This window comes from Lepisosteus platostomus, chromosome 7 (genome assembly GCF_059453375.1).
Source record: "Lepisosteus platostomus isolate fLepPlt1 chromosome 7, fLepPlt1.hap1, whole genome shotgun sequence".
NCBI classification, from domain to species: domain Eukaryota; kingdom Metazoa; phylum Chordata; class Actinopteri; order Semionotiformes; family Lepisosteidae; genus Lepisosteus; species Lepisosteus platostomus.
Window position 1 is genome coordinate 5,130,574 of NC_142617.1, and position 25,839 is coordinate 5,156,412.

The 25,839-nt window shown below is 47.2% G+C and overlaps 2 protein-coding genes across 21 annotated transcripts in view; both read left to right on the plus strand.

Annotated features, from left to right (window-relative positions):
* Positions 1-805: 805 nt before the first annotated feature.
* Positions 806-15,027, plus strand: plcxd2 (phosphatidylinositol-specific phospholipase C, X domain containing 2). 2 transcript variants are annotated; one of them, XR_015940007.1, is made up of 5 exons: positions 806-1,189; positions 5,266-5,732; positions 7,686-7,927; positions 10,307-10,833; positions 11,634-15,027. XR_015940007.1 is itself a non-coding variant. In XM_088638753.1 (4 exons), the coding sequence occupies exons 1-4, from the start codon at positions 1,078-1,080 to the stop codon at positions 10,458-10,460; spliced, it is 975 nt and encodes a 324-aa protein (XP_088494879.1). In that variant the 5' UTR covers positions 806-1,077; the 3' UTR covers positions 10,461-15,027. The 2 variants fall into 2 exon arrangements, 1 of the variants encoding a protein (XP_088494879.1); XM_088638753.1 differs by having other exon boundaries at positions 10,307-15,027.
* Positions 15,028-16,968: 1,941 nt separating this feature from the next.
* Positions 16,969-25,839, plus strand: part of phldb2b (pleckstrin homology-like domain, family B, member 2b) — a 55,625-nt gene continuing 46,754 nt past the window's right edge. For 5 of the 19 annotated variants that reach the window (XM_088638762.1, XM_088638763.1, XM_088638766.1 and 2 more), the window contains exons 1-3: positions 16,971-18,218; positions 24,931-25,029; positions 25,494-25,617. In XM_088638762.1, the coding sequence (XP_088494888.1) occupies positions 18,186-18,218; positions 24,931-25,029; positions 25,494-25,617 (256 nt within the window). In that variant the 5' untranslated portion in view covers positions 16,971-18,185. Of the gene's footprint in view, positions 18,219-18,554; positions 18,826-24,930; positions 25,030-25,493; positions 25,618-25,839 lie in introns of those variants that run through there. The other 14 variants (XM_088638758.1, XM_088638761.1, XM_088638765.1 and 11 more) reach the window with 9 other exon arrangements.

Below are 25,839 nucleotides of genomic sequence, written 5' to 3' on the forward strand. Positions count from 1 at the left end.
AACATTTAAACGCCATTAAGCTATAAAGACCTCACCATGAGGTTTTCCATCTAGACGTCTATGATTCAAGGGCGTGTTTACAAACAGCCCGCTGGGGAGTTTTTCCACAGTAAGAGAACCGGCGCCTTGAGATGGGTTTTAAAAGGCTGTGTTGCAAAAGGGCACAGAAAGAAAAAAAAAACAGCCTCTGAGTAAATGAATCAAACGGCGATGAAGCGGGACACGAATATCGTAGCCGCTGTTTTACCCCCAACAAGAGACAATTAAAAGTCAAGGCTGTGTCGTACTTTCAGCGCTCTTCCGAGCACCGCACGCGTCCCTCGTGAGCGTGGGTCGCTCGGATCTGCGGTCCTCCTGCGCCATCTCCTGGTGAACATCAGGCAGGGCCACTGGGGAACTCCGTGTCTTCTTCCGATGACGGTCGTGTCCATGATGTACCTTTTTACGATCTTAGCCCGTAGCTCGAGCTACCGCGGTGGATACGGTTCACGTGCTCCAATATTGATCTGTTTTGTTTGTTTTTTATGTTTTTTTTTTGCTATACAGGTGCCCACACACCGGCGGTATTTAAGAAAGAAAACAGAAAAAGTCATCTCTTCAGAAGAGTAAGTACCGCTCTCGCCGTGCATTACGGTTCTACTCTTAGACATCCTAACCTTGTTTGACACGGAGGAGCTCTCTAACCGGCCTCGACGGTGTGTAGTGTCATCGCGTAAAGCAAAACGGTCCTGCAGAGGAGAGGTTTTTTTTTTTTTCCCAATGACGTCTGTGTGAGAGGGAGAGAGAAGGGAGGGATGATCTTGAGTTGTCTTAGACCCATAGGTTTTCTAAATTTGATCTAGGGGATAAGTAGTGTAATTTCGGACTAAGGAGATTAACGTGAGCAAAGCCCGTTTGCCCGGCTGCCGGTGATCCGAGTCCCGTGGAAGGCTGCCTTTGAGTGGAGCCCAGGTGAGGTGCCCCTCGCACCAGGGGAAATGAGTTCCCGGGGTGTCAGTCTCCCTGATCTAGCCTGGATATCGACGTAGTTACCACTACAGGTGTCAGTCATCTCTCCCAGACTGTTTGGCCATTTGGATGAGAAAAATGAAGATCGCGGATAAAGGCAGTGTCTGCTCTAACGCAGACTGGATGGGATCCCTCCGTCCGGCTTTGTCCTCGATGCCTCTGAAGCACTTAGCGGTACCAGGTACGTACAGCGGGCGGACGTATCTGCCTTAGCCGAACTTCCCCGGCGTGGGGCTGGGCTGGCGGAGTTTTACCCTGCGATCTTTAGAGAGAGCGTTCAAGAAAACGATAACACCCGGAACCGCAGAAGGTCGAGCGATCAGGAGGTCAGACTGACTCACAGTCACTCCGTGTCTGCAGAGCGCACGTTTTGTGAGCGTCTTGACAGAAGTGCGCTTCAGGGAGTTAAAAAAGAGATATGCTTTTAATATAATGACCAAGGCCATTACATGCTCTCATACCATATCCTTTCGAATTCCCTTCACTGCTTTATTCCTTAAGCGTCACGGCGCGCAGTAGCGATACAGGAACACACTTCCAGGCTGTGATTGATCTCCGGACTGACTGTTTTTAATGATAATTAGTTGCATTCGTGCATTCTTCTGAACAAAGCGCTCGTCCGCCGCCGAAGCGCAGTGCCACACCGACTCCACAGACACAGCAGACGAGGCGAAGATGTACCAAACAGCAAATTGCTTTGCCAGCTGCGCCACATCTTAATGGTGCCATATCTTGGCACTTGCTGAACAACAAGGCGTTCCGAGTCACCACGATGGAGCGATGGGTTTGGACGTGACCACAGGGTCGTGAGAGTATTCAACAACTTACCCTGCCCTGTTGCTAGATTGGTTTCTTTTAAGAAACTGCAGGATCAGACCCGCAGATCAATTGATTACCGACTACCAAATGGGCTGAATGCGGCAAATAGCATAATCTCGTCTGTAGCCCTTCTCATATTGTTACATATATAAGACAGCCGGCACAAGGACTGAAAGTAAAACACGACCACGGGTTTCGATCAGGGCGCAGGTGTTTTCGCTGTGCTGTCCTGCTTGTGCTCTGCTGTCGTGATAAAAGCTGTCCCATGATCTGGGGCTGCTCACAGGCATGTGCAAGAGTTTTACAGTATCGTATCCGGTCACCTGCAAACAGACTCCGTCCAGAAGCTGACAAGGACTCGCGTGTCTCATAGAGATTCACACAGCCTCTCCTGCCGTCTCTTTTACTTTTATTCATTACGAGCCAGTGAAAATGTTACACTTTCTTTAGCGTACTTTCGTCCCCTGTGGGAAGATTAGGCTGTTTTTGGCAGAATTGTGCAGCTTTGCAAATCTTTTCTAAGGTCCTGTGAGGTGGCCATGGATTGCAATATGTGTCTTCAGGACCTGGCGTGTGATTTGAGTGCACTGCAGTGGAGATGGGCAGGGCTGACGTACTGTACTGCCTGCACTTCCGGCCATTTCTGTTCTCCGTGCAATTAACCTAGATGCTCATGCGTGAGTGTGCCTGATTGTGGTCGTCCCAAAGGCTTGCTTCTTTTTATCCAAAGTCTAAGATCTCTATTGACCTGAATTTGAATGGCTTTCATCGCCGGATTGTTCTGTCCTATTTTTGGCCCGATTGTACAATGTACACTGCCGGACAGACACTTTTCTTAGAAAGTCCCATCGCGTCCTGTCGTTTCTCCACGGGTGTGAGCAGTAGGAGCACAGCTGTCTTCTTCCTGTGGCTTGTTTAAAGAGGATTTAAGATGTTAATCTTGCAGGGGGGAGATCTGTCTTGGTGCTGACCCCAATCTTTCAGCCTGTCTCTCCCCTTCCCCCTCTGCACAGCTGTTTTGTTACCTGTAACATGGAAGGTCATGAATCTGCCTCCACCTTGTGTCTTGCAGGGTGCACTACCTTCAAATTTTGTTTAATGTACAAATGACTAAAACAGGTAATTGTTTTTTAAATCACCCCCTTCTTTCAGGGACACCCAGCATAAGAAATGCATTATGCATTGTATCTTAGCATTTTTCATTAAATAATTTGTTTTGAGCCCAGTGCAGTTCTACAGTTTTATTGAATGGCAAATGAGCAATTCTCATTAACATTGCTACACAGTGTCCCAATCTCCCCCGTGTGAGCTTCACTTATTTATGTGCTTGTAAATGCGTTTTGAACTCCTGAATGATGGATGTGCTCTTCTGCTGTACTCCTCTGCTTAGGGGTTCTTTGCTATGCATGGCTGCTTCAGCTGGTACAGTACTTGAGTCATGCATTATAAAAGTTTAATAAAGGCCTAGCAGACCAGTGCAAGACACACAGAATGCAGGGCACAGTCATTAAGAGTTGGTGAAGCAGTACGTTTCACATTTAAAGGTGATAGTGAGAAGTGCAAGGTAAAACAGACAGTACAGTATCAGGGAAGGTTCCTGTGTTAAAGAGGACACCACACTCCTGAGCTTAACAGGACATCGCTGTTGTGTCCCACCTGTTCCTCTATTATTCCTTTATTTTGTACACAATGTCTCCTTTGCCATGAGAATTGAGGACCCATCATTGACACTCAGTGGGGTAATGTGAGTGAAGAAGCTGGATCAGGGGGATCACAGCAGCATCCCATCTGAAATACGGACCTGTAAGCTTCCAGCCTGCTGCTGCCTACCTCTCTAAGGCCAACCTACTGTAATACAGAATCAGGAATGATCTCCCTTAAGACTCTAGGAGTCACCCTCGTGTAAGAAAAGAAAGTTCTGCTTATTTGGAGGTTCTTATACTTCAATCCCACCTTCCATTTACTCCATTCAATTTCGAAGTGCTTCTTCCAATTCAGGGTCATGGGGGAGCTGGGGCCTATCCCAGCAAGCAATGGGCTCAGGGCAGGGTACGTCCTGGATGGGACTCCAGTTCATCACAGGATAGACGCAGACACATTCACATTTTTACACCAGGACCATTTTGTCCAGAAGCAGTCAGATATTCGGAATCACTCCTGACTTCATTTCCTTACCTAAAAGGCTATAGATACTGTTTGTAATCACCTTCTCTCCCTGGCATTCATAGATTGCGACACTCCTCCGCCCCATCTCCAACTCTGCAGCTGCTGCTTGGTCACTCCTCACCCTGCCAGGGGGTGCAGTCAAGTTTATTGTGAATGAAAACTCTCCACAAACCTTTCCATGTCTTTAAATGGTGCTGTGGTGGTGCTGTTATTCCTGGTGAAATGTAAATGTGCTTGTATATGTGAATGCGCAAAACGCTGTCATGTCCTAAAATGTACAAATAATAGTGATCAATACCACTTACCCAAAGCCTACAATTTATATAGTTTATCCAAAAACCCTCCCCTGTAATGACCTGAAAAACAATCTGTGGTTGTTAAACATCTCTAAGGCAAGTGAAAAACACAGATTGTTAACAATTCCAGGAAGTCGATTCAAAGAGAAACAAAGGAGCAGATGAGATATGGCTCGAGCTAACAACTGCTGTGACAAACTGTTTTCAGAAGGCTGCCATTCACACGTCCTGTGGCAAGTCCAAGGGTCTTGGGAAAACACACAGCATTCTTTCAGTGCTGCACTGCACTTTCTCATGCTAATTTCTCATCCTAGCCCTGCAAGAAGACCTGCACAGACCTTTTCAAATAAAAAGCAGCAATTTCTTACTCACTGCCTCCACCACCCACGCTCTCTCTCGTCCCATCAGCCTTTCTCCAGAAGTTAGGGTAGGTTGCATTGTTCTCTCATGCCACCTGAGACGTGTTGCAGGTTCTGTGACACAGATTGGTCATGTCATTCATCCTCTTACACAGGGGCGTGTTGCGTGTTCTCTTACATAGATTGGATCATGTCCCTGATTCTCTTACGCTGATGCTCTTACACAGGGGCATGTTGTGTGTCCTCTGACACAGATCAGGTCATGTCACTGATTGTCTCACACAGGGGTGTGTTGTGTGTCCTCTGACACAGATCAGGTCATGTCACTGATTCTCTTACACAGGGGTGTGTTGTGTGTCCTCTGACACAGATCAGGTCATGTCACTGATTGTCTCAGACAGGGGTGTGTTGTGTGTCCTCTGACACAGATCAGGTCATGTCACTGATTGTCTCACACAGGGGTGTGTTGTGTGTCCTCTGACACAGATCAGGTCATGTCACTGATTGTCTCACACAGGGGTGTGTTGTGTGTCCTCTGACACAGATCAGGTCATGTCACTGATTGTCTCACACAGGGACGTGTTCATTTCCCTAACACGGCCATCTCACTGTTGCAGGATCGCACGACTCCTTCAGCTTCTGGGTGGATGAGAAGGCTCCTGTGGGGCCGGACCAGAAGGCGGCGGTCAAGCACCTTGCTGGCCTGTTCCGCTCGCTCGCCAAGAAGGTCATGAAGAAATGGTCCATGACTCAGAACTTAACCTTCAAAGAGCAGCTGGAAGCTGGCATCCGCTACTTCGACCTGCGGGTGTCCACCAAGCCAGGAGAGCCGGGGAACGAGATTTACTTCATCCACGGCCTGTTCGGGCACAGGGTGTGGGACGGCCTGGTGGAAATCGACACGTTCCTGGCGGCTCACTCGAAGGAGGTGGTGTTCCTGGATTTTAACCACCACTACGCCATGGGCGAGGCCCATCACCTGTACCTCATCGCCATGCTGAAGAAGGTGTTTCGACACAAGCTCTGCAAAATGGACCGCGTGGAGGAGATCACTCTGGACTACCTGTGGCAGAAGAAATTCCAGGTAAGGTCTGAGCTTGTGTTCTTATTTCAGGGGTGCAGAACTGCGACCCCTGAGGGCCACAGGGTCACCTGTTAGCTTTTTTGTTCTACCTGGTTACATGCATGTCTGAAGCTGCCGATGAGTCAGACACATGTGCACCCTGCTGGCGAGGGACCCTGACCACTCTGAACTGCGCACTGAGACTCTAGCTTACCTGCTTCTCCTGGGGGTTGAGGGTTGCAATGCTGCAGTCTATAGCGTCTAGCCAGGCAGCATGTGGGAGTCCACTGGCAGGACAATAAGATCGAACACAGACCTAAAATACCAGTCCCACCTGGGACCTGAACGTGGTCGGACAGGACAGAGCCCATTTGATCCCAAGGCCTCAGTGTCTCTCTGAAACACACGCCGCCAGCAGCAGCTGCACTGTTGGCATTGCCCCGTTACTGTGGGCTAGTCTGTTCCCCTGGGATGTGGTCCGGCTCTTTGGAGATGGTATCAGAGGAATGTTTCTGGACCCGATGGGCTGAAACACTCTAATGAACATCAGTGAGTCTGAAGTTATTAGCAATTAGAAAAACCTCCAAACAGAGGGTATTGGAAATAATCAGCAGTATCTGTCCTCAGGCAAAAAATGAGCTGCTGGGAGATGCAGAAAAGGTTCTGTGGAGCAGCCTACTATGAGGAATTTCTAAAAGCTCCTCTCTACCTCTGACCCCAAACAAATTCATTATTTTATCATCGTTTCACGGTATTTGGCAGAGCCAGCAACGGCCACACAATAAGACAATCCCAATAGCAGTTCAGGCGTTCTCGTCTGCGCCAGCCGTCCTGCAGGGCTGAGGACAGGGGCGTGTCTCTGAGGGACAGAGGGGAGTGTGCGGCTGTTTAAACAGGTGACACAGGCAAAGATCTCTGGCTTGTGGAAAGGTGCCCAGGACCGGATTAGAACAGATTACAGCCAAGTGCGGAGAGCACTCGTTATCCCTGGGTAAGTGACACGAATGTCACGTGAAACGAAACGACTTGACTAAAGAACTTGAACAGAAGCCTGTTCCCGAGCCTCAGGCCAGGACTTTCAGCGGCTGATGTGTCAGTGGCCGGCCTTGATCCCCAGAGCCCTTCGGAGAGGACAGAGCAGTCAAGTGGTAATGACCTGACACCGTGCTGCTTGACTGGGCAATACGTGCGACAGCTGCCTAAAGCATCAGCCAGGACTGACGGACAGGCGACTGGGATAAACGAGTGTTTGAAGGATTATGGACAACCTGGAACAAACAGCACGGTGTAGGAGGCAATGAGTCTTCTTCTGCCAGCAGATTCTCACAGTGACACTCTAATTCACTGTGGTTCAAGAGGGATTACAGAACCACCCCTGTTAGGCCCTTACAGCGCTGTACAATGGTAAAAGCAGAGTAACATGCAGTAACGCCTGTTGGAATGACAGTGAAAGCCTGCTGGAGCAAACAGAGGCATGGCAGGTTTAATGATTCGTCAAAGGGATGCTGACAGTAAGAGATTAGACAGTAAGGCCGGTGTTCAAATGCAAACGTCCTGCAAACCTGGGGTTGTAAAATTTTGAGGACGCCATTAATGGGTAATTTTCTGAGGCTCAGAAATAACCTAAAGCTGCAAGATAGTGTCGACAACGGAAAACTTCTATAGGTGCACTTGACTTCGATAATACTGCAAAGGAACAAGTGAAGGTTTATTCCATGCTGAGAAGACAAGAACAGAAACGCAACGTTTCGGCTGTGGAGCCTTCTTCTTCTACCTACTTGAACTACTTCGATAACGCTGCATGTCTCTAATTGTCGTGCCAAGCTGACATGCGCTGTAGGCCTCGTGCACGATGTTTTTTACACATTTTGGGCATGAATTTCTGCATGCAAACACGCGCACTTTCTTCACCTTTCAGACTTCTGTAGGCTCCTGCTTGAGTGGCTGCTGCCCTCTGTTTCTGCTGCCCCGCAGGTCCTGGTGTTCTACCACCACCCCTCGGCCGGGGGCTGCTCCTACCTGTGGCCGGGCAGTAAAATCCCCGCCCCCTGGGCCAACACCACGGACGCCTACAAGCTGATCGAGTTCCTGGAGACCACGCTGGGGGAGAGGGCCAAGCACGGCGCCTTCCACGTGTCCCAGGCCATCCTGACCCCCCGCGTGAAGACCATCGTCCGCGGGCTCATCAAGGGGCTGCGCACCCACCTGGTGGAGAGGTCTGACTCTTCAAGACTCCCCCCCCCCCCGGCCCGTTCTCCGCCTCTCGTTCTTTTCCCTGCTCCTGCCCCTGTCCCTGCTTTCGTTGCCCCTCCTGTCTCTTCCACTCTTCCGCTGGCTCTGTTTGGTCATGTGGTCCTGACTTTCGGTCTCGCCCCCGAGAGCACGGCGAGTCTACCTTTCGTTTCTGCCTAGTTTAAAAATATCTGAAAATAGTGTCCGTTTAAAATAGATGCATCACACAGGTAGCAATAGATGCACAGGGACACAGCACAGTTTGTATTACTATACTGTATTATCACAGGGCACATACTGTATAACAGCGCTGTCATAAAAAACGTTTAAATTAAATAGCATGGCGGTAATAAACATATCCGCCAGCAGATGGCGGTATAGAGCAGGGAAGCTGGGTTTTGGCGACGCAGGCCGCAGTGTCTCTAACAGCAGCGGTCTAAATCTATTAAAAAGGTCGAGAAATAACACACACTCACCTTCGTCATTGCTCTATTTACTCATAACCAAACCTTAAATACCATTTACAATGACACGTTCCGCTGCTGAGCTACAATCAAATACCATTGATTAATTACTAAGCATAATTGTGGATTTTCATTCATTATAATTATAAGAAGTTTACTTTATTTGCTGCCCTTCATGGGTGGCAGAGTAGTTGACCTGGGGCCCCCGGGTTCAATCCCAGGGGTGCTGTCTGCGTGGGGTTTGTATGTTCTCCCCTTGTCTGTGTGGTTTTCCTCGTGGTGCTCCGGGTTCCTTCCACCATCCAAGGACATGCCAGCAGGTTTGGGCTTCTGGGAGAACTGGCCCTGGTGTGAGTGTCTGTGTGTCTGCTCTGCCCCATACTGACGCCCTGTCCATTCTGTACCCTGCCTTGCGCCCACTGCTTGCCAGGATACGGTCTGACTCCCCCACAGCCCTGAGCTGGGTAAAGACTTAAGGAAATGGATACTACCCTTCATGACTCACCAGCTCGATGTTATTTATGATAAAACAAGGCAAAGATCACAACAACAGAGACACATGTAACACAGATTAAGACAGTAAATCAAACTGAATTCAACCTTTTTCCTACGATAGCTGTCTCTCGTGTTGTGAAACACCCACACATCTCCACACTGTATTACCTTCCCACAAAGCACATATCGCTCCTAGACCCCTGCTTTGCACAAGGGCAACAGCAGATAAGCAAAGGGAAATAAAGGACTGTTTTCATTCCCTAAAGATAAAATTGAGACACAAAGAACTCTCTTCTTGGTAAAGACAGAAGCAACACAATATTTCACTGGCCCTGAGTCAGGCAATGATTTTATTTCTTACTTTCTAACTGTGTTTCAGTGGCCTGGGGGTATTTTTATAGTGGCTGCTTCTTTGTTTTCATGGCCGGTAAACCCACTACAATGTTTCTGAATTCCTAAACCCCTGTTCATAAAATCATACAGCACCAAAAATGCCAGGCAGGTCAGATGCTGGCAGGGAAACGCCCTTATCAGTGTTGTACAGATTTATTTAATCCTCACAGATTGCAGGACTTTGATCCGGTGCTCTGAAACGTCTGAGAGAAACACTGTGCTCCAAGATTACCAGGAAAATACCAGGTCTGCCTTCTTTGACGGAAAACTTGACCAAGTTAAGCCAGGGCGAACTCACAGGAAATCTTGAACAGACACTAGTCTCCGAGGAAGTAATTCAATTTACCGACCCAGAGGACGCCAGGGTCAATGAATCGGAACAGGATTGTTTATTATCCCAAAAGAAACTTTCTTCGAGTCATCCAATTTCCTCCTATTGTCTTTCAGACTTTGCCAGTCTCATGAATATGTAAATGATGGCCTGCCGTACACAAAAGAGATTGAACACCCAAGTGCGAGTTGTTTTTGTAAATGGTCAAAGACAATCCCTGTAATTATCCCTGTTAATTATTTAACAAAGCCTCCTTTGTGATTGCGACTGGGGAGTGTAGCTGATATTCAGTATAAACTGCAGATTTTTAAATTGGCTCATACACATTTTGTTCTTCCCCCCGAGTACTGTGCTGTGCTGTGCTGTAGCTAGTGCACAACACTTCACAGTCTAAATTACTCTACTTGTAATTGCTCAAGTAATAACAAGCTTACTCAGAGCCCTGCTAAAATTAAAATAGAGTCGAAAATCCACTTTTCCCACAACAGGTGCTCTAAATATCAATCATCTGCATGAACATCTATGCCAGGCCTGTATAAGACCTGTGGCCAAGCTACCTGACACTGCTTGGTTTTGCACCAGGTCATGTTCATACTGGATTATATCTTTCTCAAGGACAAGAAGACAACTGAAGGACTTCTGTCCATGCTGATGACTGCCTCTGTCCGTGTCTGTTTCAGGAACCTCCCCACCATCATGAGCTGGGTGAAGGCCCAGAAGCCTGGGGCCAACGGAGTCAACATCATCACCTCGGACTTTGTGGAGCTGGTGGATTTTGCCACGACCGTCATCAAGCTGAACAACCTGCTGCTCCCTGACAAGGCTATAACCTGAAGCCAGAGGCGCCCACCAGCACCCTCTTCCCTGTGGGCAACAGTGGGCAACCGTGGGCAAACTGCTCATTCTGTAGTAAAGGAAAACTGACAATTTACCCATAGGGACAACTGGGGCCTGTCTGCTAAAGAGGGGTCTCAGATACTGCCCCGATACCTTTTTTGAATAAGAGAGTCAGAAATATAAAGATCATCAGATGTCTGACCCTGCACTATTATGAGATAACATCAGTCTTTAATCCAGATTTCCCTCAACAGCTGTGCTCCATCATAGATGGTGTGCATTCAGTAAACTACAGGCAAGGAGCAGTACCAACCCGCAGCCAAAGACAGACCACAGCAAATCAGTCAAGCAGAGCAGCCTCAAGCACTGTGTGAGTAAGCTTTAGAGCACATGTTTAAGAGTTCCCTGTGTGTATGCAATCAGCCATTCGAGAAATGCCAGCATTTCCCACAGAGGCACATAGTGTTAATTCTCTGAGTCAATGTGCTGCTGCAGAGCTCTCAGACTGAACTGACACCAGCCACCCCATGCCTTTACACACAATCCTCAGTAAAGCATAGCATAGATGTAGGGTATTTATCAAGAATGTCACGTTATGATTAAGGTAAAAAAAGCAAATGTGCATTATTTTCCACAGGGTATGGTTGAAACAGTGAAAAGGCAAGCTGGTAGATTGTAAAAATGACACTAATCTCTAATTCCTCTGATACTGCGTATGCTCCCATGAAAACCAGGATTTAAGCTTCTGCCTTACTTTAAAGATGCTGTATTGGTCTCTGGCATTTTTTAAATCCTTACTGTACCATAAAAAATATGCTTGCCTTGGCAGGAGCAATTATAGGCAGATGCACTGTTTGTCTCTTAAATAGGACTTGACAATTCGGAGACTGGCAATAATGACCTGAGAACTGAAGGGCTGGTTTCTTATTGTTTGGTGAACCACTGAAGGGTCAGAAGTGTGACAGATGTTGAAAAATGGACCCTTGAAATTTAGCCACAAGCCACATTGGCAGCCCAGCTCTGGACCGTGCTATGGGGCAATTTGGAGTTTCTCAATTTGGATTCCTAATCGGGCCGCCAACCGCAGTCTCCTCCTGGCAGTCTGCTGTATCCAGAAAGTGGCCTTCTGAGCCCAAAACTCTACAACTGCTGCTGTTTTTATGCCATTAGGATATTCAACGCTGACTGCTGAGAGGAGTCCAGAAAGGGAGAGATCTGAGGGGACAGAGTGTTCAAAAACCTCAAAGCCACTGAGAAAGTGAACCCAGGGGACCTCTCCAGGATCAGCAGTGAAATACCAACCAGGGGGCACAAGTGGAAACTCGGGAGAAGCACATTTAAAACAGAGCAGAAGGCACCCTTACACAAAGCTTCACGGGAGCGTGGGACAAGCTACCCAGCCATGTTCCTGAAGTTAACGCCCGGATTTCTTTCAAGAAAGAGCTGGACGGAACCTGGGATCAACTAGCTACTAATTACCAAACAAACTGGAGAGGATTAATGGCCTCCTCTGGTTTGTAACTCTTCTTCTGTTCTCAAGATAGGTAAAGGCACAGAAGGGTACCCACCCTGGTAACCTTTTGGCAACCTTATGCAAGGACAGACCTTCCACTACAGTTTGCCCACGATGTTTTAATTAACACATAAGAGTAGTGTTTTCTAAATAAGGATCTTCTCCCCAGTTCTTTGCTTCAGATCTTCTCTGCCATTGTAGTATTTCGGCCAAGATATTTAGCCAACAGAACTGAGGGCGGCTTGTCTTCGGCATCTTTAATTAACTGCTGCTCACCTGTATGTGTCTGAACTGCTCGGTTGCCAATAATGTGGACACAGACAAAGCTGGAAATTAGGTTGTGTGACACACTCCAGTAATAAGCATTCCTATTAAGCATTAATTATGCATGGGTTTAATTGAGAAGGAAGAGTGTTCTGATAATCAGTTCCTGGTACAGCGTTAATGCCAATTCTAGGCCCAATTACTCTGTTAAATTCTGAAATGGGTTATGAATAGGTCTGTCCAAGGAAATACTGTAATCATTGGATAGGTTCAATTAGCCTGAGAATAGGCAGTGGACTGTAGGGACCTACCCTTCATCAGACAGATGATCCCACCTCATCGGCGCACTGGCGTTCCCTGTGTCATCAGCCCCAGGCTCCCAGTCCAGTCCCTTGTGTTCCAGTTTGTTTCACCTTCGATCCCAGTCACGTTTCACCAAGAACAGAGCAACATTCCAAAACTGCTGCTGGTTCACATGCATCACCCTGGAATTTGAGGAGACTTGTTTTTCCCCTTGTGACCTGCTGTTTTAACTTCTACCGACTATCGAATTCAAGACAAATCTATTTTCCAACAACAAACATTTAACTTCTGTTTTTCTCACCAGCAGATCCTTCATGTCAACACTATGCAATTTGATATGATTTTATAACCTGTTTTGATGTGAAAAAAATGACTTTTTGATTTAAAAGCAGCATGGTTTATATCTAAAACAGAATATTCAACCAGAGAGTACTTCTAATTTCGCCAATTACTTTTTAAGTTAATTGCAATTACAATTACATTTTCGTGATGGGAAGTTTGAAACTTCCATATGGAAAAAAAATATTTTATCACATTCCGTGCAGGAAGCAATAGATGCTTTGCTTCCTGTCTGCAGATCCGTAAATAATATTTGTAAGACAGAAGAAAGAGCTAGGTGATATCATCTATGTCTCTGCACTGCCACAGCTGGTCTTGCCTGAGGCTCTGTTGGCATTTTGCACGCGTAGCGTGGGTGATGGGAAACAGATTCCAGGAGACTTTTTGTTTGTGTTTTTCTTTACCATGTAAGCTGAATCAATCCGGGGAATAGCCTTACTGTGTCTATGAGTTTCAGAGGGAAAACTGCATTCCTGAAAGTGTTTCCCAGATGATATCAGCCGCATGCCCTCGCACAGAGCCATGCATGGACTTGAGGCTGTGACTGTCTGATTGCTCTGTCTGGGTATTTGAAAGGAGCCTGATTTTCGCACAGTGGAGCCCTGAGGGTAGAGTCCTCCCCACAGGTGTATCTGATACCCCTACAAGCCTCACGATACCTTGTGATCCATTGGCAACAATGACAGAGTGTCGTTGAAAGAGTAATGTGTCCAGGAATAGTGTAGATATTCATACAGCTTTACAGCTTATTATTATTGTTGTTGTTTTATTCTCTTTTTGTGTGTGCATTAATCTTTCTTATTGGATGGCAGTGATCGACTCATTCCTAACACTGTGATTCTCAACAGCTATACTGTGATATTTTGAATGCCTGTAACAGCACCAAGGCAAAGACTTTATGACAAAAGACATTCACTGCACTGGAATGTTGGAACAATGTGGCAGCAGAGATGTGTTCAAGAACAAGCTTTATCTTCTCTAGGTTATATTTCATTCCCAGGTTCAGTGTTTTGTTTCGAAAGGCTGCTCAACTCAGGTGCCCAGAGAGAGAGTTTGAATTAAAGGGACATTGAAAGCCATGAATTCTGATCTCATGTGTAAACACAATGCAAGCTGTTGAATAGGCCACTTGTCAAGATAAGCAGTAATTTGCAAAGTCTTTGTGTAATTGAAAAGCAAACAGTAATGGGAAGATGTTGTCCTGTTATGCACTGCTGGGGGGCTTGATTGCTCTGGACAGGCCCGAAAGTCATCAGGAGGCTGGCAGGGGTGGACTTGTGGGAGAAGGGGGTGAAAAAGATCTGTCTGTGCTTTAGGTGTGTTTGCACCTTCTTTAGTAAACTTCTTTAGTAAACCCAAACTGGAAAAGCTACAGCTTATTCCTGAGGCATGCACCAAAGTGTGTTACTGCACATTGACATATGCTAGCTATTCATTGAAAAGACAGCAACTCTTCCGTTGAAGTAGGATGCGTTTTTATATGCTGAATATCCTTGAAAAGCTTTTAAACTGTTACTATTAAAGGGTTGCTCAGCTGACTGTAATGTTGGCAACTTTATGTTGGTAATGTTGTGTGGGAAACTCGTGGCTTTGGGTTCGATAAGCCAGTGGTGTCCATTAGGATACATTCTGCTGATTGTAACCAGAATCCCTGGTAAAATTGTTTGGAATGTTATTCGTCACCATAGCAACACTGTGGCGCTCCAAGGTAATGGATATGTAACTCCATTTCAGAAGAATGCCAGTAGCTATCTTTTAGATGACGTCATTCATCTCTGTATGCAAGATTCATAAAAGACAGTGAATTTGTGAACGACAGTGAAGTAATTGGCTTCACCGTCCAGCTGATACTCTCTTTAGTAAATAAATGTCAGGTATTCAATTTGGAAAACCCATCTTTGCATGTCGTAATGCTGTTTTGGAATGAGAGTACACCACCATTTCCTGTCTTATTCAAATTCATTTATAGTGTCAAAATCCTTTTCAGATCCTTTAGACATGCTGTACAATCAATATAGTGTTTCTGTGATGCACTTTAATTAACTCTTTCATGAGCTGTTATACTAGAGACGGTCATGTAATAGTTGAGAAATGTTTGAAATAAACAAGTTTTGTGAAGTGGCCAAATAAATAATTTCCAACTGACGTGTTTTTTTTTTTCTTAAAGGGGAAAGGGTAATATATTGCATTCTTAATTTAACCAGTAAAAATATATTTTTTAATATAACAAACAGTGCTGATGTAGTGATGTGACCACGAACGTTTATAGCCTATTGCTTTGTGATTTATATTTATCTGTCTCCTGCAGTTACAGATTCAGTGTTGGAAACTTTTCCCCCCAGAGTTCGCTCCGAGAGGGCTGTCTGAAGATGCAGTAATACGTCTTTGTTCACCAGCAGCAGCTGGATCGGACAGGTTGAGCCGTGGTTTTTGGAGAAGCAGGCCGATGATGACACGCTGGGAGAGTCAGCCCTCTCATGTCCTCTCAGCACAGATTCATTACAAAAGTTGTTCTAATCGTAGTGTACTCTCCCGGTACACTTTTTTGTTTTGTAAATAATCCACAGATAATTCTTTAATTCTATACAATAATACCAACAACTACATGCATTTTTCTAGAGCATTTCACCACGAACATATGGGCAGCACACAGCAGCCACTCTGCATCTGCTGGACAGGTGAGAAACGACCGCACTCAGTGAGTTAAGGAGGACATCTAGGGAGGCTAGATTGATCTGTCTCTGGAGCGCCGGTGTGGGTTCTCTTCCGTCCTGCTCTTGTGAGCCACACCCAGTCATTGGCTAAACCAAGCACCTCGATTTCACATCCCAGCTGGAAGAGGACACCTGCTCCTACACATCGCTCCAGGTCACCAGACTGGGCCCCGGATGGGAGATTCCGGTCGAGAGGAAAGTGCGCCACCTGCTGGTCGGCCAACACCGCTTGCAGAAGTGACCCTCCCCCCCCCCCCCCTGAGAAGCCTGCCAGCTCCTCACTGGGGAGGCCCAGCTCTGGAGATCAGCCTGAGGGTGGCAGTGCTGCTGTATGGCATCCTGGCATTTCCCACCTGACCGAAGGAAAAAGCTGAAGGAGAGGTTCCCACACTTTGGGATTGAAAGTTTTCACGGTAGAAGTTTGTATCTTAAAGTCAGCCAGCAGCCATGTCACCCTGCAGCTCAGCAGGTGTGAGCCTGGTCAGTATCTGGATGGGAGACCTCCTGGGAGGAGCTAAGGTTCCTGCTGGAAGAGGTGCTCGTGGGGCCAGGGGGGGGCGCTCTCCCTGCAGTCTGTGTGGGTCCTAATGCCCCAGTATAGTGACGGGGACACCATACTGTAAAAGAGGCGCCGTCCTTCGGATGAGACGTAAAACCGAGGTCCTGACTCTCTGTGGTCATTAAAAATCCCAGGGCGTTTCTTGAAAAGAGTAGGGGTGTAACCCCGGCGTCCTGGCCAAATTTCCCCCTGGCCTTTACCAATCATGGCCTCCTAACAATCCCCATCTATGTTGTCGCTTCATCACTCTGCTCTCCTCCCCACTGAGAGCTGATGTGTGGGGTGCAGACTGGCGCACTATGGCTGCCGCCACACCATCCAGGTGGGGGCTGCACACTGGTGGTGGTGGAGGGGATCCCCATTACCTGTAAAGCGCTTTGAGTGGAGTGTCCAGAAAAGCGCTATATAAGTGTAAGGAATTATTAAAATTAAAACAAGTGTAAGGTTGATAGTGTAAGTCTAAAAGTAGACAACACACAGACAGAGAGAGAGAGCAATATTTGGATAAGGAACAAGTAATATGTTTATTCCCTGCTGAAAAGAGAAGGAAGAAAACAATACTTTGGCTGTGGAGCCTTCTTCAGGTAAATTGGATAATTGGATATTAAATCCGATAATCATTTGGATAATTCCATCTTGATTTGACTTGTAGATAAGACATTTGAGTTTACAACAGAGCAAAGAGCTCTGGAGAGACCTCCCTCTGTGTGTGTGTGTGTGTTTGAGTCGTGCTCCGTTAATGCCCCCGTCCAGCCCGAACTGCCCCCACTGGAGGTGCTCGCTGCCGTCCTGTATAACCCCACCGCAGGCCGGGGGAAGGAGAGCACAGGTCAGCACGATCACACGGGCTCTCAGCCCGGGCCGCAGCCCAGCTCAGAGGCTTCCTGTTTACTCTGGAGATCCTTCCCCCACCGTGAAACCTGAAGCAGCCCCGAGCCGCTTCGGTCTCCTGCACTGGAATCCACGACATGTGCCGTGGCGATTTCCGCGGCGATAAACACGCCGGCTCCCGCGCTCCGCCACGTCCCAACCCGCTCAGCCTTTCCGCTCCGCAGCTGCGGGTCCGAGCCGGACCGGACCGGGCCGGACCGGACCGCGGCCGCCGCTCACCGTGCCTGGTCTGGACTCGACGCCGGCAAGGTATGGCGACGAATCAGATCGATCGATTCGTTACAGCTGGGCTCAGCTGGAGACCGTCTTCCTAAAGATTGAACGTTTGCCGGAACATCCAGCGTTTTCCGCGATCACTGCGATTTTAAGGATCCTTACGAAGACTGGCCTTTAACCCCCCTCCGGAAAACAAACAAAAATCAAAAGAAAAGTATGTTTCAATAGCACACAGCTTCGCATCTTGGCGCGGTCCCGGGCATCTGCATACATACGGTAGATTCACACAGGAAACACCTCCTGGCCCGTGGAGACTCGCCGCACGATCTCCGACACTCCGCTTTCCGAAGCAGCTCCGGGAGGCGTCAGGTTTCCGAATTTCACACGCCTAGCCTTTTGCGAAGCAACGCGCATTAAAAAAAATCGGGCTGTTTTTGCGACAGTTGAGTGGGGATTGGGAAATATACGCGTCTTTGGGGTTCCAATTTGTTTTGTTTTTTTTGGGGGGGCTGATTTCAAAGACTCTGGTCAGCTCTACACCTTGCTGTTGTTGTCCGCTGTAGAAAAGTGGCTCCACGCGCTCCTGGCTGGCCGGCCGGCTGAGCCCCCCCGCGGTCTCCCCCCCCGGTCCGCAGTCGGCACGCACCCCGAGGTCTCCAGCTGCTGCGCATTCCGGAGCTCGAGGGAGAGCGCGAGGGAGCAGCGCGGGCGGCGCAAGCGGACCGGCACCCGGCGCGCAGGGCTGCCCCCCGGGGGCGTAGCGCGATGCCTCAGCGGCGCCGGACATCCCGCATCCCGGACTCCTGCCTGACACGGACAACTTTTCTGCGTGCGTGCGCACTTGCGCATCTGGATTTCTGACTGTTCTGGTCTTTTCCTTCTCCTGCTCGCTCCGAAAACCAAGAGCAACCACAACAGGAAGAATGCCTGACACTGACAGCTCCGTTTCCAAAACGGTAAGTCGCTATATGTTACCCGAGCAGGTCCTCAGAAGAGAATTGCTCTATCGAATTACGAACTGACCCCGTGGAAACGAACGGCTTAAAAAAAAAAAAGATTGATACCATAATTTTTAAGTTTGCAGTGGTGCATTTTTGTTGTCTTGTTTTTTGTTGATAGGTTAAAAGTTGAAGAAACGGTTGAAAGGTGTCCTTTATTGGGGTTTTTTTTGCGTGTTATCTAAAACTGGTTATTATGTTGTTGGTGTGTCGTTAGGTATTGCATGCCGCTGTAGCCCAGACCAGGTCAGCTAGACGAGCCTCAGCGCGATGAAAGTCTGCTTTGTTGTGTCTGGAGCGCCTGTCACATGCGCCAGAGGGTGCATAATTAGAATTCCTCCGGAGCGCGGCTCAGGGGCGGACAGGGTGTCGGGGCGCTACAGAGCGCTGCAGGTGGGGCACAGGGACTTGGGCTCTACACCCGGCTCTGCTCCCTGTCAGATGTCAGGTGTCCGCGAAGCGCCGATCCACAATCGCCCATCTGTGCGATTCCACCCTCTCCCGAGCCGCAACCCACATTCCACTGTTCACTTCACCCATAGCCTCAAGCGGGCATTTTCACATGGTAAGTTTCTGGTCTTCTTGTAAGTAATTATCCTGTCAGTCCACACTCGCGAAATAATTGAGCAGAAGCAAAACGTAATGGATAGCTTACTGTTCATTCCTTGGAAGATATGCGAGCAAGCGATATCTCTGTTTCGACGATATCTCTGGCGACTGCGACAGTGCTGAATCTTTTAAAGGACCTATATTCAATTGTGAGGCTTTTTGAGGTGTTGTAAAGGACCTCACTGAAGGTGAAGTTCCTTTGATGGTTCAGGACCTGAGCTGAAACCTTGAATTCCTTCTGCCCTCCGTTGCTTATCGTCACTGTGTCCAACTCTGCTTTTACAAACGTCTCTGCCACCTGCTGTCATGCGTACAGCAGTGCGGTCATTGTTTTTTCAGATCGTTATTTCCAACCTATTAGTCTGTTGGCTTTACTAGTGTGGTGGGCCGTAGGCAGATTTTGGGATTACAGTGCTAAATGTCCTAAACCGGCACTGCTCTTGAATAGAGGACAGTTGTGCTCTAGCTGTTCATTAATATTAATAGATCTCACATCGAGCCTGAAGGCTGCTTGTGTGTGATTCAAGACATGCAGCTGGACCCCAGCGGTTTCTGAGTGCAGAAAGACAACACAGGTGAGCTCCTACTGCCTGTTTAGGGATTACTGAGTTCCCACAGACAGACTGGACCTCTACCAGATCTTTGGGCGTATGGTTTAAATTTGCTGGAGCTGATGAATACCTCTTCATTCTGTTTTGGCTCTCCATTACGCCACTTGTGATAATAACTTAGACAGAGCGTTACAGCCTGCTTCCAGTTAAGGTGCTTTCAAGCAGAGCCCAAAAAGTAAATGTTAAGGGATCTAACATGCAAGGGAAGTCTTCCTCTGACTTACATGCGGTAGGAAAAGGAAACACTTTGAGGTCAAAGATTATCCAGTGTTAATTGAATTTTTTGAACATTTTCCTTTGAAAAATGAAAATGCAACTACTCTACCACTCTTTTCATTTAAAGAGATGTTCTGCCCTGTGTAAAAATTCCCTGTGAAGCAAAACAAAATCAATACACAGATATGGAACAATTTCAGCTGTTACAATTCACAGTAGTTTTACTTTTTGTAATTCCACATTTAATCAAGTTGTAAGAACATTTACAGGAAAGGTCCTCAAGTGTCTTTTCAGCAGAAACACTCCTGCTCCCTGTTCACTCAATGTGAAAAAAGTACGTAGAATAAACCTTGGAGGCACTGTCTCTTTCTGCAAGCGTCAGTGCTGTGATGTTTCTCTCTCCAGTTATGTCTATAGGAAAAATATCTTCATTTAGTCTTTGCCCTCCTATGCCGGGAGTGCAGGTTGTGAGCTTACTGTTCTAGCAGTGGAGGAGACTGGGCACTCAATAACGCACAGGAAAAAAAGCTGACAACTTCGGCCTCCTCCCAGTTTCCCCTGCACACAGTGGTACAGATCAGCCATTTCCCAGACCAGCTCCACTCGGACAAAGCTTCATTGTCTCCAGCTGTGAACGTCAACAGGATTCTTACTTTGAATGCACTGCAATGTACGGACTGCATGTGTACCGGGAGGCCTTGCCTTTTAATTCTTTGTAAAGATAAACATTCCCCTCAGTGAAAGAATAAGACATTCCTGATCTCTATGTCAAAATAACTGGGTCTTTCTGATTGTAACATAAAATAAACTAAAAGCACGTTTCTCCAAAATGTCACTGAGGAAAATATTGAGATATTGAAGTTCAAGTCTGTGATGCCCTTTCCCTCATAAATTCACGGTATGCCAGCATATGCATTATAAAGCTGGTAGTGCACAATGAGATCATTGTACAGTAGCAGAGCGTAGCAGAGACACAGAGTAGCTTAGATGTATTAAGTGCCGTGAAAACTTTGAAAGACTGGTGTCACATTCATTATAAAAAGAAGAGAAACAAGTGCTTGTCGTCAGATCAAGTTTGTTTTTTAGCAGCCTGAGGATGAGAGACGTTTTGTCTGAATAACTGTAGCAGCTGGTGAGGAGATGTTAACGCATAGTAGGTGGCCAAGGTTAGAAGAGAACGAGGAGGGTGTTCTGGAGGATGACCTTTTAAATGACCATGAGAAACCTCTGTGGAGCTCCAGCGGCCTCTTGCAGCCAGCCCACAGTTCTGTTCTGGGGTAGGCAGCTTGTCATAAAGTATGAATCGTTTCCAACTGTCCCTTCATCACGCCCTGTCTGTGCTTCAGCTGAAGTCCCTCCCTGACATCCTTCAGCAGCATATGGTATCTGTGGAGGTTGAAATGTGAGAAATTCACTATTCTGCGCACAGCTGGAGCAGCACATACAAGTCTGCCTGCTTCGGTTTTAAACACAGGACAAAGGTTACCGATCTTGCATTGATTCTCTTTGATCTTGTGAAGTGTGTGACCCGTGTTTCCAGTGAAGGCATCAGCTGTTGATCAAATGGCATCCCTCTCTTGTGCAAAGCTAGGGATCTTATAAGTCATCCTGTGAGTTTCTATGAGATACTTTCAGTTATCCAATAGCCATGTCCCGTGCCTGGTGCCTTTGTAGTATCAGCTAATATAAAGGATTGCTATCCACCACCTTCACAGTTCATTGCAATCTTTTGCTTTGGATATACCTTTATAAATACATTTTGTGGAAAAAATCATTTTGCTTATCAAGATGTTAATAGAATGTGTCTCAGATATGTAGCTGACACCTTTGTCCATGTGTGCTGTATAATGATCATGTACAACATATATATTAATTTGGTGCATATGTATTGAACCATCAAAGGAAATGATCAATCTCTCCACCTTTAGACCATGCCTGAGCTGAAGTTCTTTGGTAGAAATACGTAATCTGTGCCTGGTTATTAGATCAATGAAACATGGCCAAGAATTTAGTCAGTCACTATTTTTATATCCCAGGGCAAAATACCTCTGTGTTATTCCATATGCAGCAAAGCTCAACAGGCCTGCTAGATAGCCAGTGTTCTGTGGCCTGTCTGGGACTGAGCTGGAACAAGACATCTCACACAGAGAAAGGTGCTGTGTTATTAACTTCACTCCATCACAGCTGTCTTAAGATAGCTGGATATTGTACTGTGTTTTACTGTATATTCTACAATGGAGGTTCCACTTGAGTATTAGAAGGCCCACCCTGATTGTAACCACAACAGATCGCTTCATGATTGCACTTCTAAATTGTCAGCTTCAGTTGAGACCTGTAAACAAGACCAGGGGAGATAATCTCATCTGTTGAACTTTCAATCCAGATACATAGATAGAAGATAGGGGTGCAGCAGACTAACAGATGTCTTCCCCACCTTGTCTAAATATGTCACTGGGTGGTTTCCTGGCTTCCCTCAGTGCTTGCTATCTTTATTCCAGCAAAACATCTGAATTAATCCAGCTTTCCCTTTTTTCATCAAAGCTGGTTTTAGACGACTGTGGGATGTGATGCTTTTTTGGCACCGGATGTCAATGTGATTCTTCTGAGCCTGTCTCTCTGTCTGCCTCCAGCTTTGACAACATTATTCTGATGAGTACAACATGTATAATATTACAGCTCTCTTCTCCTGGTGGCCTGCTGAACAGGGGGTGTCTGGTGCCGTGGAGGTCAGAGAAGATGCACGCCCAGTGATTATCTTATCAGTCTCCCTGCTGCTGAGATTTAATAATAAATCCTCACAGGGCTTGTCCAAACAAACGGTGCGCAGATCACTCTTACCTCCTTTCCTGACAGAGTGCTGCAGAGCCCAGTTATCCCTTAGACACCCTGACCAGCAATTTGGAGTTCAGACTAAAGCAAACAGTTGTGTGCTAGTTTTGAGCCCATTGCTAAATATGGTGTGTCTTAAATAGCAGCCAGCTTCCTTGTTCAGTGTTTTCAAACAGGGTTTATTTTGACTGTGCTCCAGGCCATGTTTTCCTGTGTTGTTTTCAGCTTAAGTTCACACAGGCAATTGAAACTTGGCATAATATGCCTGATGGTCTTAAGAGCCATGCCCAGCCCTCAGCTCTTCCTCACTTTGTAGTTAGTGGTAAAGACTTAAGCCTGGGTTAAATAACAGGCTGGGTATGATTCAAAACCCTGCACTTGCCTTACTGTTGGGTACATGAAGACATTGCATCTGAACAGGCTTGCTGTTCTGCAACCCCTTCACCTCTTCAGTACAGGCTCATGGGCTGCATTCAAAAACCCTTTAGAAATGTCAACAATTTAAATGCAATGTGAAAAAATTAAAAGCATGGATCTGGCAGGGCTTATAAACTTCATCCATAAAAAGAAAAGGTTGAATTAGAAGAGCCCACTTGTGTTTATGATCACCTGCCCAGGTTTCTTTTACTCCTGGGGTGCGGATTTCAACAGGACTTGAGCATCTTCAATACAGCATGTATTTGCAAAGCATTTTTGAGTTGTCACTCAGTTTTTTTTTCCTGAATTAAAACATTTCTAATTGATGAGATCATCAGAGGTCCCTTTATGGGACAGCCTGTCGTAAGATGGCAAAATCAGAATAAGCAGTTTATTCCGCTGTTTTCCACAAACACCATTTCTGTGTGCTCTTGCGACAGAGGACAATGAAGTCGTTGAGCAACCGCAGCAGAAATGATGCCTCTGGGCTAGAACACGCTAAGCACGGAGACTGCATCCAGCAACTTTGTTTTCTATCCCACATAAATATGGATGTTTGTGGTCAGAGGTCCAAAGTGAAGAGTGGCTTATGTGCTTTTTTCCACATGTCACATTTCTAGCAGGACCACAACGATATCAATCACAGTCCAAGAGGGTGCTAAGAAGTGCTATAGTCTCACAGATTTTATTTGGCTGAACCACTGGGATTCGCTGTTATATTTCCTCTAGCTCCTCCAGACTGCCCTCTCTTAAGTTCAGGAACTGCTACAGCAACAGCTGGGTGGATCTCCAGGTGTACCTGTGTTGTAAAACTCTTGTATTGTACTTGTAACGAACAGTTCTTTCCGGACCCTATGCGGATGACACAGTCCGACGGAGTGGGGAAACACTGGGGAAACGTCATGCAGGAATACGGGGCTGAAGACAGGGGGGCGTGTCCAAGGTGCGCTGGTGCACGGGGGAGGTGTGGCCGAGGCAAACAATCCGAGAGAGTAGTCCTTTGGGAATATCCAAAACACAAGGGTAAGTCCAAAACCAGAAGATCCATCAGAAGAAGGAATTAAAAACCACGAAGGCCGGGTCGGAACCGGCGGACAGGGAACAGGAACGGGAACAGAGGTTAAAACCTTAACGGGACCAGGCGCTTCCAGGTCCCGGACTCGCACGATACGGAAATCAGATGCAGAGCCCGGATGAGCGTCAGCGCCTGGCTTTTAAGGTGGGCTGGGAATGGGGATCAGGTGCATAGAATACAGTCTTGAGTGAAAGGGCTGGAGCACCCTTAAGGAGGGGGAACTAATATCGTGACAGTACTGCTTACTATCAGTGTTATAATAATAATTTCTCACACTTGTATAGTGCTTTTCTGGGCCCTCCACTCAAAGTGCTTAACAGGTGATGGAGAATCCCACTACCACCACCAATGTGCAGCCCCACCTGGATGATGCAACGGCAGCCATAGTGCGCCAGTGTGCTCCCCACACATCAGCTATTAGTGGGGAGGAGAACAGTGATGAATCCAGTTCATAGATGGGGATTATTAGGCGGCCATGATTGGTAAAGGGCAGCAGCAATACTTTCACTGGGCCTTCTGCTGGTAGAAGAAGTAGTCTTCTGTGGATGTGCGAGCAAGCGTTGAGCACAGAGCTTATCGCCTGAACTCAATGTCAGAGCACCGGTCTAGTGGTAAATCAAGCCTTCAGTGTTTTGTGGTTGTTAATCGGCTGCCTGAATGAAGGGCAGCCGGGCGGACAGACAAGAGGCCTGATCTTGTCCTCATGGGGTTGGCTGGAAGGTGAGCGCTCTTGAGAAAGCTACGGTTACCTGTAGCAACCGCCGGTACAGAGCTGCTCCCAGCCCAGGAGACGATTAGACTGTGAGCCGCACAGCCTAGCCTGTAGAAGGTGAGCAGGTCTTAGGTGCTTCCCTGTCTTCCAGCCTCCAGGACCGGGTGTGCGGGATGATGTCACAGTCTGCTTTCCCTGCAGGATGCACCTGAGCCGAGGAGGGACGGAGCCCAGCAGACGAGCTCTGCAGACCTGGAGAAAGAGGCATCGGCACTCTCCAGTACCCCTGCTTCTCCCAAGGTCAGTGCTCCTGCTTCTCCAGGAGTTCAGGTTGTATCCACAGCAAGATTTGTCAACTTCGAAATCTAATCATTTATTACTTATTAATGATCAATTTATTTATTGGGTTGACACCATCGTCATGCTAGAACACAGGAAGTTCTGGAATGAAAACCTTTTGTTCTTGAAAACCTTTCCCATGATGTCAAGAAAGTGTTCTGTGAGACCTGCTATTCAACACTGAGAAACAGATCTCCGGTACGCCTGAGAAAAACAGTGGCTGGAGTTTGTTAGCGTGGGGCGTGAATATTTGGGCACTTTCAGGGCCTGTCAGTGCACTGGAAAACCAGAGCGTCTCGCCTGAAAACGTTGAGTGCTCGGCGGCTTTTGAAATACACGTGGATGACATCCGCAGTGGAAGTGTGTTGAGGGAGTAGTGCCCAGAGCCTGGGGTAACAGCAGCCCTGTGCCTGATCTTGCTCCAGGGCACCCCTCTGGACCTCATTGACACTGGGAAGGGGCTGAAGGTGCAGACGGGGAGGCCTCACCTGGTGAGCCTGGGCAGTGGGCGTCTGAGCGTCGCCATCACACTGCTGCCCCTGGAGGAGGGTATGTAACCAGCTCTTACACTTGTGGTGTCCTCGGAGATCAGTTATTAAAATGCAATTACAGGCAATACATCACCAATGATTTTATTAAAATAGAGATTAGACCTAATCCATCTGCCAGAATAACATTTTTCGTGGGGAATTTGTCCTCAGCACAGTAGCTGTCTGTAGTGCACATCCTCCTCATTGCCATCTTTTTGCCTTTGAAGTTTCAAAATGTCAG

Bases quoted from the DNA above. Each gene is read 5' to 3' on its own strand.
- plcxd2 (XM_088638753.1), top strand. From the start codon at position 1,078: ATGAGAAAAATGAAGATCGCGGATAAAGGCAGTGTCTGCTCTAACGCA. The intron at 1,190-5,265 runs GTACGTACAGCG...TCACTGTTGCAG, and splicing joins GAAGCACTTAGCGGTACCAG to GATCGCACGACTCCTTCAGC. The intron at 5,733-7,685 runs GTAAGGTCTGAG...GCTGCCCCGCAG, and splicing joins TGTGGCAGAAGAAATTCCAG to GTCCTGGTGTTCTACCACCA.